The 13,446-nt window shown below is 39.9% G+C and overlaps 1 protein-coding gene across 1 annotated transcript in view; it reads right to left on the reverse strand.

Annotated features, from left to right (window-relative positions):
* Nucleotides 1–6,275: 6,275 nt before the first annotated feature.
* Nucleotides 6,276–13,446, reverse strand: part of pcdh15b (protocadherin-related 15b) — a 142,870-nt gene continuing 135,699 nt past the window's right edge. Inside the window, exons 38-39 of the mRNA XM_084039777.1 lie at nucleotides 10,698–10,827; nucleotides 6,276–7,531 (exon numbers count right to left, since the gene is read on the reverse strand). Of these exons, the coding sequence (XP_083895903.1) occupies nucleotides 6,740–7,531; nucleotides 10,698–10,827 (922 nt within the window). The 3' untranslated portion in view covers nucleotides 6,276–6,739. The remainder of the gene's footprint in view (nucleotides 7,532–10,697; nucleotides 10,828–13,446) is intronic.

Raw genomic sequence — 13,446 nt, forward strand, 5'->3', positions numbered from 1 at the left:
ATACTATGACCTTTTTTCATATTTTTACGACATACTATACTATGACCTTTTTTCATATTTTTACGACATACTACTATGACCTTTTTCATATTTTTACGACATACTATACTATGACCTTTTTCATATTTTTCTGACAGTATACTATGACCTTTTTTCATATTTTTACGACATACTATACTATGACCTTTTATCATATTTTTACGACATACTATACTATGACCTTTTTTCATATTTTTCTGACAGTATACTATGACCTTTTTTCATATTTTTACGACATACTTTACTATGACCTTTTTCATATTTTTACGACATACTATACTATGACCTTTTTTCATATTTTTCTGACAGTATAATATGACCTTTTTCATATTTTTACGACATACTATACTATGACCTTTTTTCTTATTTTTACGACATACTATACTATGACCTTTTATCATATTTTTACGACATACTATACTATGACCTTTTTTCATATTTTTCTGACAGTATACTATGACCTTTTTTCATATTTTTACGACATACTATACTATGACCTTTTTCATATTTTTACGACATACTATACTATGACCTTTTTTCATATTTTTCTGACAGTATAATATGACCTTTTTCATATTTTTACGACATACTATACTATGACCTTTTTTCATATTTTTACGACATACTATACTATGACCTTTTTCATATTTTTACGACATACTATACTATGACCTTTTTCATATTTTTACGACATACTATACTATGACCTTTTTCATATTTTTACGACATACTATACTATGACCCTTTTTCATATTTTTACGGCATACTATACTATGACCTTTTTTCATATTTTTCTGACAGTATACTATGACCTTTTTTCATATTTTTCTGACAGTATACTATGACCTTTTTTCATATTTTTACGACATACTATACTATGACCTTTTTTCATATTTTTACGACATACTATACTATGACCTTTTTCATATTTTTACGACTTACTATACTATGACCTTTTTTCATATTTTTCTGACAGTATACTATGACCTTTTTCATATTTTTACGACATACTATACTATGACCTTTTTTCATATTTTTACGACATACTATACTATGACTTTTTTTCATATTTTTACGACATACTATATATGACCTTTTTCATATTTTTACGACATACTATACTATGACCTTTTTTCATATTTTTCTGACAGTATACTATGACCTTTTTCATATTTTTACGACATACTATACTATGACCTTTTTTCATATTTTTACGACATACTATACTATGACCTTTTTCATATTTTTACGACATACTATACTATGACCTTTTTTCATATTTTTCTGACAGTATACTATGACCTTTTTCACATTTTTACGACATACTATACTATGACCTTTTTCATATTTTTACGACATACTATACTTTGACCTTTTTTCATATTTTTCTGACAGTATACTATGACCTTTTTTCATATTTTTACGACATACTATACTATGACCTTTTAATATTTTTACGACATACTATACTATGACCTTTTTCATATTTTTACGACATACTATACTATGACCTTTTTCATATTTTTACGACATACTATACTATGACCTTTTTCTTATTTTTACGACATACTATACTGACTGTTACGAATTCCTACGGCGAAGGAAAGGACCAAGGGCAGACCAGCAACAATGCCGTTAAACAGTTTTATTGTGACCAAACAGAAGGGGGGACGATGGGAGGAGGGGAGATCCGGGGAGATCCAGGGAGGGGTGCGAGTCCAGGGGTGCGAGGAGGGAATCCTGGGGGGAAGCCGAAGAGGGAGGGGGAGTCCAGGGAGGAGGGCAAGTCCAGGGATGGCGACAAGGAGGCAGGGGCAGAGGAACTGGAGGCAGAGGAAAACAGGGGTCAAAAATGAGTAACACAGAAACTCTGAAGAGCGCACGAGAACAATAGCTGAGGCCTGACTGTTACCGCAGAGAAGACTGTAAAGTTCTGGCAGCGATGAGTGAGGAGACCAGGGTTTTTGAGCCGGTGAGTGATGAGGTGATGTGTTGCAGCTGTGTCCCCTGCACACCTGTCGCCAATCCCTGGAGCACTGCCTGAGAGGGAGAGAGTGAGGGGGAGAGAAAGACACACACACACTGGGAGGGGCAGGGCAGAATGCAACAATGACCTTTTTTCATATTTTTCTGACAGTATACTATGACCTTTTTCATATTTTTACGACATACTATACTATGACCTTTTTTCATATTTTTACGACATACTATACTATGACCTTTTTTCATATTTTTACGACATACTATACTATGACCTTTTTTCATATTTTTACGACATACTATACTATGACCTTTTTCATATTTTTACGACATACTATACTATGACCTTTTTTCATATTTTTACGACATACTATACTATGACCTTTTTCATATTTTTACGACATACTATACTATGACCTTTTTTCATATTTTTACGACATACTATACTATGACCTTTTTCATATTTTTACGACATACTATACTATGACCTTTTTTCATATTTTTACGACATACTATACTATGACCTTTTTTCATATTTTTACGACATACTACTATGACCTTTTTCATATTTTTACGACATACTATACTATGACCTTTTTCATATTTTTCTGACAGTATACTATGACCTTTTTTCATATTTTTACGACATACTATACTATGACCTTTTATCATATTTTTACGACATACTATACTATGACCTTTTTTCATATTTTTCTGACAGTATACTATGACCTTTTTTCATATTTTTACGACATACTTTACTATGACCTTTTTCATATTTTTACGACATACTATACTATGACCTTTTTTCATATTTTTCTGACAGTATAATATGACCTTTTTCATATTTTTACGACATACTATACTATGACCTTTTTTCTTATTTTTACGACATACTATACTATGACCTTTTATCATATTTTTACGACATACTATACTATGACCTTTTTTCATATTTTTCTGACAGTATACTATGACCTTTTTTCATATTTTTACGACATACTATACTATGACCTTTTTCATATTTTTACGACATACTATACTATGACCTTTTTTCATATTTTTCTGACAGTATAATATGACCTTTTTCATATTTTTACGACATACTATACTATGACCTTTTTTCATATTTTTACGACATACTATACTATGACCTTTTTCATATTTTTACGACATACTATACTATGACCTTTTTCATATTTTTACGACATACTATACTATGACCTTTTTCATATTTTTACGACATACTATACTATGACCCTTTTTCATATTTTTACGGCATACTATACTATGACCTTTTTTCATATTTTTCTGACAGTATACTATGACCTTTTTTCATATTTTTCTGACAGTATACTATGACCTTTTTTCATATTTTTACGACATACTATACTATGACCTTTTTTCATATTTTTACGACATACTATACTATGACCTTTTTCATATTTTTACGACATACTATACTATGACCTTTTTTCATATTTTTACGACATACTATACTATGACCTTTTTTCATATTTTTACGACATACTACTATGACCTTTTTCATATTTTTACGACATACTATACTATGACCTTTTTCATATTTTTCTGACAGTATACTATGACCTTTTTTCATATTTTTACGACATACTATACTATGACCTTTTATCATATTTTTACGACATACTATACTATGACCTTTTTTCATATTTTTCTGACAGTATACTATGACCTTTTTTCATATTTTTACGACATACTTTACTATGACCTTTTTCATATTTTTACGACATACTATACTATGACCTTTTTTCATATTTTTCTGACAGTATAATATGACCTTTTTCATATTTTTACGACATACTATACTATGACCTTTTTTCTTATTTTTACGACATACTATACTATGACCTTTTATCATATTTTTACGACATACTATACTATGACCTTTTTTCATATTTTTCTGACAGTATACTATGACCTTTTTTCATATTTTTACGACATACTATACTATGACCTTTTTCATATTTTTACGACATACTATACTATGACCTTTTTTCATATTTTTCTGACAGTATAATATGACCTTTTTCATATTTTTACGACATACTATACTATGACCTTTTTTCATATTTTTACGACATACTATACTATGACCTTTTTCATATTTTTACGACATACTATACTATGACCTTTTTCATATTTTTACGACATACTATACTATGACCTTTTTCATATTTTTACGACATACTATACTATGACCCTTTTTCATATTTTTACGGCATACTATACTATGACCTTTTTTCATATTTTTCTGACAGTATACTATGACCTTTTTTCATATTTTTCTGACAGTATACTATGACCTTTTTTCATATTTTTACGACATACTATACTATGACCTTTTTTCATATTTTTACGACATACTATACTATGACCTTTTTAATATTTTTACGACATACTATACTATGACCTTTTTCATATTTTTACGACATACTATACTATGACCTTTTTTCATATTTTTCTGACAGTATACTATGACCTTTTTTCATATTTTTACGACATACTATACTATGACCTTTTTTCATATTTTTACGACATACTATACTATGACCTTTTTTATCATATTTTTTTTATGACAAACTACTATGACCATTTTTACTCTATGATTTAAATACTATAAACATCATAACGAACACCAAACATGGCTATTATATACCAACAATTTAATTTTCGCTTAATTAAATGATTGAACCAGCTTACAACAGTCCCAAGACACTCACATACCAGATATTATTTTACTAACTGATTGCTGTCTATGTAAATTATTATAATATTTGTCCTACCATTGAGTAAAAGTAGCAATACCATAGAATGTAAAAAAATACCTACATGTAGCTTAAAGTGCAAACTTTCCAAATTGTACTTAAGTAAGGTGCCAAAGAATTATTATCCGTAACAGTATATTAGTTAATTATAATAACTGACAGATTCAGTGTAACTGGTAAAGATCTTATGTATACACTGCCAAATAGAAATATGAATTTCACTGATGTATCAATCAAGTCTTATCTTCATCCATAATAATTAATTATTATTTATTTGTTGTTTGTCGTAGAAAAGTAAGTAGCATGCAATAGTAGACACTACCCACCTGTAGTCCATTGATCACTTAATTGCGTGACGTGGCAAATCACCACCCCAGTCCCCTTGTGACGTCATATATCAATACCCCAAAATATTGAAACGAAGCTTGGCTTCGACGTGCACCTTTCAACATAAATCCAATAATTTGCGCGTGCATCACAGATTAATGAGCCGAGTTTATTCCACCTTCTCCTCAATTAAAAAACGTCAGACTCCAGAATCAGTGACATAATCAGCTCATTTAGTTGAATCAATAACAGCCGCTGAGACGCGCCCTTCCTTCCAGAAACTGTTTCAAATGTGACTCTCCGTACGGTCTGCTCATTCCGGATAATAAGGAGCACTCGGCTTCAAATATCACCAGCGGTGTGGCACCCTCTACCGACTTCCTTAATGTAAAATTATGCAGTCATCTAATTAAATGTGAGAGTTGAAAAACCATTCTGCAAGCTTAATGGTCCGGCTTCTTTCAGACTTGGAGTAAAAATAATTCACTGTAATGTGATTCTCAATTAAATAAAGTTCTCCCATCTTTATAGTGAACTTGAAGATGAGGGACAGCCTGGAACCCGCCTCCTTATTTCTTTTTCATGACTCATGTCTCATCATGTCGTGTTAGTTTTAGACAGAGTACACATCAACACACCACCAAGTTCAGCCAAACTCCATGTTTCAATGGATGGAATCCTCTTTTATTTCGGATAAAGTTTGCCAAGCAAGTTGACACGGATAAAAAGGCAAGTTTGAACAATACAAGACTTCATGTGTCGATGCAAAGTGTCAGGCAAATTCAAAATGAGTCGCATCGGCAACCATGATGCTGAGTGAAACAAGTGCGGTTCCATACAGAGACACGAGTCGCTTAAAGGGCCGTACAAAGTTTGTGGACTTTTTTTTCCCTTCATCATCTCTTAGTAAAGTAGAAATATAACAAGTCCTCTTACTCTAGGTCCAGTTTTCCAAACGGGTTGCAGCTGCGAGATCAGTTAAAGGACGCTGTGATTGGAATATTGAACTGTTTGAAAAAAACTGTTTTGAAAGGTGCAGTCAGCGATTCAAATCCAATGCACTATTTGGCAATTCATCCACTGCCCTGGCTCTGTGAGCAACAGAGTTGTTCGGACCAATCAGCAACATGGGGGCGTTTGTGCTTGTGCATAGGACAGGGCAAAGGCCGCGGATGTATCAAGAGAATGGAAGTGTGAGAGAGAGAGGGTTAGTAGTTTTATTTGGGTGTTGAGTTCAAATATCAACAATCCAGAATCGCCGACTCCACCTTTTCATGAGTATACTAGCAAATCATCAATAACATGCCAATTTACTCACATCAACTATCTCTGAATTGAAAGAAACATCGAAACAAAAGGATTCAGCTGATATGCGAGGAATGTGAGATCTTATTGAAATTCAGTTTGAGCGCGAGAATAATGGTAATGCTATTTCACCTTTTAGCCGAGTACCAATCTGTTAATTAGATGTCTTTTAATTGGATTGGAGCGTCCTCATTAGTTCCACGACTAATGAACAGAAATGATGTCTGAGCGCTTTTAATGATCTTGGCAATAAGAAGCAAGCACAGTGGAGCCACAATCAGTCAGAGTTTAGTCATGGGTATGTGCAGGCTGTTCCACGGGCCCATCCATAACTCCTCCTCGTCCGACTGGGTTCTGTCACTCGGGCACTCCAGCGGTTCCCCCAGAACGAGTCCATCGTCGTGTTCCTCGCTGCTGCCGTCCACCCTCGACTCTCTCTCGCCTTCTTCCAGCTCCGTGTTCTGAGGCGGCTCCGTGCCGCCCTGCGTCGTTTCGAGCAGATCTGAGTCCGAGGCTACGGCGTCTGAGGCTACGGTGTCCGAGGCTACGGTGTCCGAGGCTACGGCGCCGGGGCCCGTGTGGCTCGTGTTGGTCAACCCCGAAGAAACTCTGGATTGTCTATTGTTCAACACATTCAGCGTTTTGTTGTTGTCAGTGTTAGAGGAGGAGGAATTGGCCGACATCCCCGAGCTTTGGAAGGTGTGCAGCGTGTTGCACCCGCCCTCCCCTGCCGCCGCCCTGGGGTTGTTCAGGGGCACTCTTTCCTCCAGCGTGGTGGCCATTTTGTCCAGTTTTTTAAAGTGCTTGGCCAGCCGCGAGCTGAAGACGGGGGAGGTGAGTTTGAGGTTGTTGTTGGTGGTGGCGTGCGTGGGGACGGTGGCGTTTATGGTGCGTCGGGTGCGGATGATGGAGCCATTCTGGGCCACGTAGATGCTGCCGTTGACGTTGGCGTGGCTGTTGAGGGTGGAGGGCAAGCGGCTGCGTTGGGTCTCTGGCACGCTGTCCTCACCGGTGGAGCTGGTCTCATACTCCCGGTCCAACACCACCTTGATCCGTCGTTTTCTATTGCCCTGCTGGAAAAACAGACAACAGGCCATTAAACTTCTGACAGTGAGTCTGAGACAATGTGCTCTCCTGTCACACTTAAACACGTTCCACTCAAATGTATTGAATTTAAAAGCTTCTGAAGAAGCACGAAGAAGCCTTGAAGCTTAAATTGTTTAACATTAGCTCGGATATCCTCTCAGCCGATTGGGACAGGAAGATTACAGCAATAACTCAATCAATGGACATTTGAGAATGCAAGTATTGTTTTAAGAAAGACATCAGGGCACTGACAACCGTAGTACATTTCTACTGCAGCAAGGTGCGAACTTTGACCACTAGAGGTCAGTAGAACCAACATCTTCAACCAAGGTTTGCTCAAATGTATATTTTATTTTATACCTTTATTTAAAATCAATAAGTAAACTCTCACACACTTCAAACACAGCAATAAAAGGGCAGTGCAGCAGTGTTTACTTCACATTATTCATTTGGTGATAATCATTTTAAAAAAAGAAAGCAAATCAACTAATATTCACATTTTATGAGATTTTTTTATAAAATTGGGAGAAAAGTATGTAGTTGGTTAAAGCAAACGCTGCTGTACACACAAAGTTTGGAAGAAGAAAATGTCTGTTGTTGAAATAACTCCATAGAATGAGCTTCGGTTTTCCATTTAACCCTGACTGACTGAATGGAAGAACGAATACGTTCACCAACACACAACAAAACCCATCTTTTTCCCTGCAGATAATAGATACCTGAAGATCTGCCCGATAGACGCGGGAAAAAGAAATCACTAATGTTGGAAGCTTGAGTGAATTTAGAATGCAACAAAGCGAGGTCAGTGAATAACAATCTTTGAGCTGCAGCAGCCGAGAAATGAGCAGCTGGAAGTGGAGCTTTCACAAAGGAAAATGAGTCAGCTCGGCGAACGGCTAGGGAAGTAAACCACTCAAGCGCTTCTATCAGAGTATGAGCCGCCGCTATAAAGGAAGGCGAGAGCGGCGAAGGAACAGGAGAGGAGGATAGGCTGATTGAGAAAATGGGATTCAAGATACAAGCAAAATACAAAGGCAAAGGCCCACATGAAGAGATACTGAGGGCAGCGGAGGACGTGCAGGAGATTTAAACTGAATGTAAATCACACCAAACAAGGAAAAAGAGAGGATTATAGTGATAAATTCCACCCAGGTAATGACTGCACACCCAATCCAAGTATTTTCACCGAGATCTTACTTAGTGGCCAAGGATTTAATCTCGGGGGGGGCTGAGGCCTCATCTGCATTTCAATCGGCCCCGATTCATTTCCCAAACCCCCCTCTTCTTCATCGTCTTCTCCTTCCCCACAGTGGCAGCCGCTCTTCTCGTCCTCCTCGGTGTCCTCGATGATGGGTGACAAGTCGTCCTCTGTGTCCATCACGCCCGAGCCGACGTCTGATTGGATGCGGTTGGTGGCTCGCCTGCTCGACGGAGACTTTCGAGAGCCGGCGCTTTTCATCCCTTCCTCGTCCTCCTCTCCTGATTCGTCGTCCCGCTCGCTCTCTTCCTCTATTGTTTCATGTGAAGGGCGGGAGCGTCTGGGAGTTTTGGGCCTAGAGCTGCGAGAACCTGAAGACCTCATGCTGTTTCTGTCCGTCTCTTTGCTGATTGAGTGGTTGCTTCTTTCACGCCCTCTGCTCGTGATCCCTCTCTTTGAGTTGGCACTACTTCTTCTAGTCTCACTACTAATACTGTTTCTACTTGTGTTGCTGACGCGACCTCTCGAGCGTTTCCTGCTCCACTCTTTTCTTTCACTCTCACTCTCCGACCCCGACTCCTCCTCGGACTCCGAGCCCTCTCCCCCCTCCTCTTGGCTTCCACTCTCCGACTCTGTCTCCGTGTCAGGAGTTCCCTCGCCCTTTTCTGTTTCGGTACCCGACCCGGTGTCGTTGTGCTCAGCTGTAACGGATGAGGCGAGGGAATGACTACATTCCGATGGACACTCTTTGCTGCTACTTCCCGTTTCGGAATCACAATCATGAAATTGTTGTTCTCTCTTCCACCATCCCCCAGAGGAACTATTCTCTTCTCCTAACTCCCGCCTCCCCCTCTCCTCCCACACGGCTCTCTCAGACACTGATGCAGAAACGCTCATATCTCTTATGGAGCCATACGTCTCCCCACTGTTCTCCCCTCCACTGTCCCAGCTTTTTCCATAGCTCCACTGTTCATCTCCCACCCTGGCAGGGCCCCGGAGCCTTCTGGTGAGGGAGATAAGACTGAGGGCCTCACTCGGCTTTTGTTTTACTGGCAGCGGTTCGCTGGCTTCGACGGACGTCTGGAAATAACTCCCGTCGATGACCGAGCCGCCGTCCAGGCTGGCAAAGTGGCCGGGGAGCTCTCCCCTGTGCCCGACGCTTTCTCCTCCTCCGACGGCATTTCTCATCCCATTGTTTGTCACGCCACCTCTGTTGCTCCTTCCCCACGTTTCCATTTCTCCTCTGCCTCCCCTTTCTGTTGCTCTGTTCTCTCCTTTCCCTGCTTCCCCTCGTTCACATCCCCTTCCCACTCTCTCCCCCTTTCTTTCCTCCAGTCTGTCTCTGCCTCCCTCATGCTCTCCCACCGGCCGGATTCTGGCTTTGTTCCAGGGCAGGTGGATGGCAGGAGGTTGTCCAGATGTTTTACCGGCAGAGGACAGCAGTGTGTTCACTCTCATCACCGCCTGCAACCTGGCGGCTGCACTCGTGCTCTTAGGCTTCGTGCTCGCGGTTGTGCCACCCTCGGACGGTTGGTGTTTGTCGCCCTCAGTCCTCGAGGCTGCTGAGGGTTTTCTTGACGGCCCGTGAGAAGGTGGAGGACGGGGCTGGAGGTAGCCGGGGTGTTGGGCTAATCTACCTCCTTGAAACGGTCTCCTGGCCTGTTGTTACGATCATATTAATCCAAAACCGAATAAGAACATTAAGGAGAAGAACAACATAAGACAAATTATACACAAAATGTTGAACTTCTAAAATGATGTCAACCTTCAAAGCAGTCCGAATGTCCATCAGTGACATCATATTTAAAAGAATACTAAAGATCTAGTTTGTGATCACTAAAAGAACACATTTTGTTTTTATTGAATACTGTGCAAAATCAACGTCACTATGATCAACTATTTCTCCTCTCTACACCCCATGGATGCTGGTTCTAGGCTAGGTTTCCTGTGTTTACCTCTCCATCAGACTCCTGTGGGCTGTAGTAGTAGCTCCCGTCGTCGTCGACCAAGACTTCTCCATATTCATCATAGAGGCCGGAGGGCGAGATCAGTTTCCTGCGACTGCCGTACTGAGGAAGGTCATACCTGGACAGGAAGAGGGGCGGAGGCGGGGACGACCCAGAGGGTTACAGATAAGCAATAACCAATGAGAAGCTGTGCAGAGGAGAAATGACAAAGTAAAGCTTATTTTTCTGATATTCTTTCTTTGTGTAATGATAATAAATGAACAAAAGGAAGCTGCGGTGTGTTGTGCAACAGTGTGGTGTAGACAGGAGAGAAATATGTGTTACAAACAAAGCTGCACTTCGCTTCTGCTTATCCACAGCCACTTAAACACACAGGGCAACACGGTGGTTTCACTCCAGTGATAAGCAGTGACTAATGACTTGCCTAAGCAAAGCTGACTTAATCACAAAAAGAGCATTTTGTTTGTTTTGTTAGCAGAAAAAGACTGGAATCAATTTGTCCTCCCTTTTGTCTGTGTTTGCCTGTTGCCCGGAGCGTTGTCCGGCTCCACCGGCCAAGAAGCGGTGTGGTGCATCCCAACGTGGGCTCGGTGCCCTGCGGCGAGCGACTCGCAGAGCTCGCAGGTCAAAAAGACACATCTTTTCAAACGCTCTCCTTGAAACAATACGTCCCGGTGTGATTAAAGTAACAAATCTGCTGGAAGTCCTTTGGCTCGGTTTCCGTGCCGGAGTTGTGCAGAAAAGTTGCCTCATGCAATCACTCTGCTCACAGGCAACTGGTGGGAAAGTTGCCCTCCTATTACATTAAAGGAGCCAAGCAATAAACAAATGGAAGATGCGAGTGGATGACTGATGTGTGGGTGAGAAAAAGGGGGAGGCGGAAGAGAAGAACAAGTGAACAATGGAAGGATCAAAACAGAAAGACCAGGCTGGTCATAATGTTGCAGTAATAATCCTTACAGTATGGTCTCTGCAAGCTAAGGTAATGAGTGTTAACCTCTCATTAAATCCTTCTTATGGGATTTCACAGTCATTAACCAACAGACTCAAACTCAAGTGCACACACACACACTGCAAAGTACTTAAAGGCTGCAGTAACTCTTTGTGTGGAGTGGACTTTTTCCCCTTCTTATCTTCCTTCCCCCTTTCTGTCTCCCTCCTCCCTCCTCTCCGTGTCACCACTAGAGGGCACTCATGAACTGAGAATCACTTCAGGCTGATGAAAGTTGCCACAGCCAGGACTTGATGGTGCATTTTTGTGTGTGAACCGACTCAAAATGCATCACTGGTTTGTTTAGGTAGGCATAGTAGTGCTTTGTGCTTTAAAAGTCATGCCATGACAAAATAATCCCAATTTTTGATGCCTAAAATAAATAAAATGTGTTTAGCTTGAAATAATCTCCAGCGTTGTTTTAAAATTACCCAATTATCGGGAAATTCAGGACAGCAGGGAGATATTGGTGGCAAAAAAGAAGAATTTTGAGTTGTTTTCAGAATAAATTTTTGTTTTGTCTTTCAATTTTACATGAGAATGTTTAGACAGTTGGATCCAGGAGAATAAAAGTTTATTTTTCAGCCAGGAACACAAGAATTAGAGCACATAACCCCAGTAAAACCAACATGTGTTCTGTTTTTACACCTTGTTTTTTATGCAAATTAAAGAAATGTATTTAAAGAATTAATTAGTGAGCTTTAAAGCTATTAATAGGGACATTAGCTTAGTTAACTGGCTGCTGGTTGCTCAAAATGCTGAACCATCTCTTTCATATTGTCCTATTAATGTCTTCATATACCTTTCAACCTGCCTTAACCAAGCTGGACATTCTTTGTTCTCACTGTCCTGCTTCTGTTTATAAAATGAGAACTGCATCTACGCTGAGCCAATAATGCCACATTTCTCCCTCCTAATCCTAATTTTTCCCGTGGGTGCCCTAACTCAGCACCTATCAGCTTCTTGACAGTCACACCGCTCATCACCCACGCCGCGAACGGTTTTGGAAAAGCAGGCATTTAATCCCTTACTGCTCCGTGGTATTTCAAATTTGACTCTTGACTCGAGGGCAACACGGATTTGGCTCGTTTTTTTGTTGTTTTTGTTTTTCAGACAAGGATCAAAACATCAGACCTGTGCAACAAATGGTTCAAGTTATTTCCAGCATCTGTATAGATCCAATCAGAATGGTGCCAAAGGCAGATGGCAACATTCCCACATGCAGCGAAGGAAAATCCCATCTTGATCTCATCTTTTGAAGACAGATTGAAAGAAACGGTCAAAAGGTGATGAAACATCTTTCCGAATGGTTTCATAACGGATTAGTGTAGCTTTGGAAGTAAACACTGCAGGAGCTGCTGTCTGTTTCTCAAAAACAGAACTTTGTCTTTGTCCTGCACTTGTTCGCATAGTCGGTGGGGGGAAAAAAAAAAGGTCCTGCACTTTAGATTTACGAATCATTAGGTCTGAGTACCAGCGAGTCACACAGTCTGATTTCCTGCTCCGGTATTTGCACAGAGTCAGACATGAGTTTGCGGCTGTTGCTCTAAGCCAACAGCATCTGGCCCATTGTCAGCCTCCACGGCTGGCTGCCTGATTAGCTGCTACAGTATTGCAATGCGAGGCAGAGAGAATTAGCAGTGTGTGTGTGTGTGTGTGTGTGTGTGTGTGTGTCTATGTCTGTGTGTGTGTGTGTGTGTGTGCGAAATAAAGAAAGTATGAGCAAGAGAGCGAGTGAGTGAATGA

Source organism: Eutrigla gurnardus, assembly GCF_963514095.1.
Source record: "Eutrigla gurnardus genome assembly, chromosome: 22".
In the NCBI taxonomy this organism is placed as follows: Eukaryota; Metazoa; Chordata; class Actinopteri; order Perciformes; family Triglidae; genus Eutrigla; species Eutrigla gurnardus.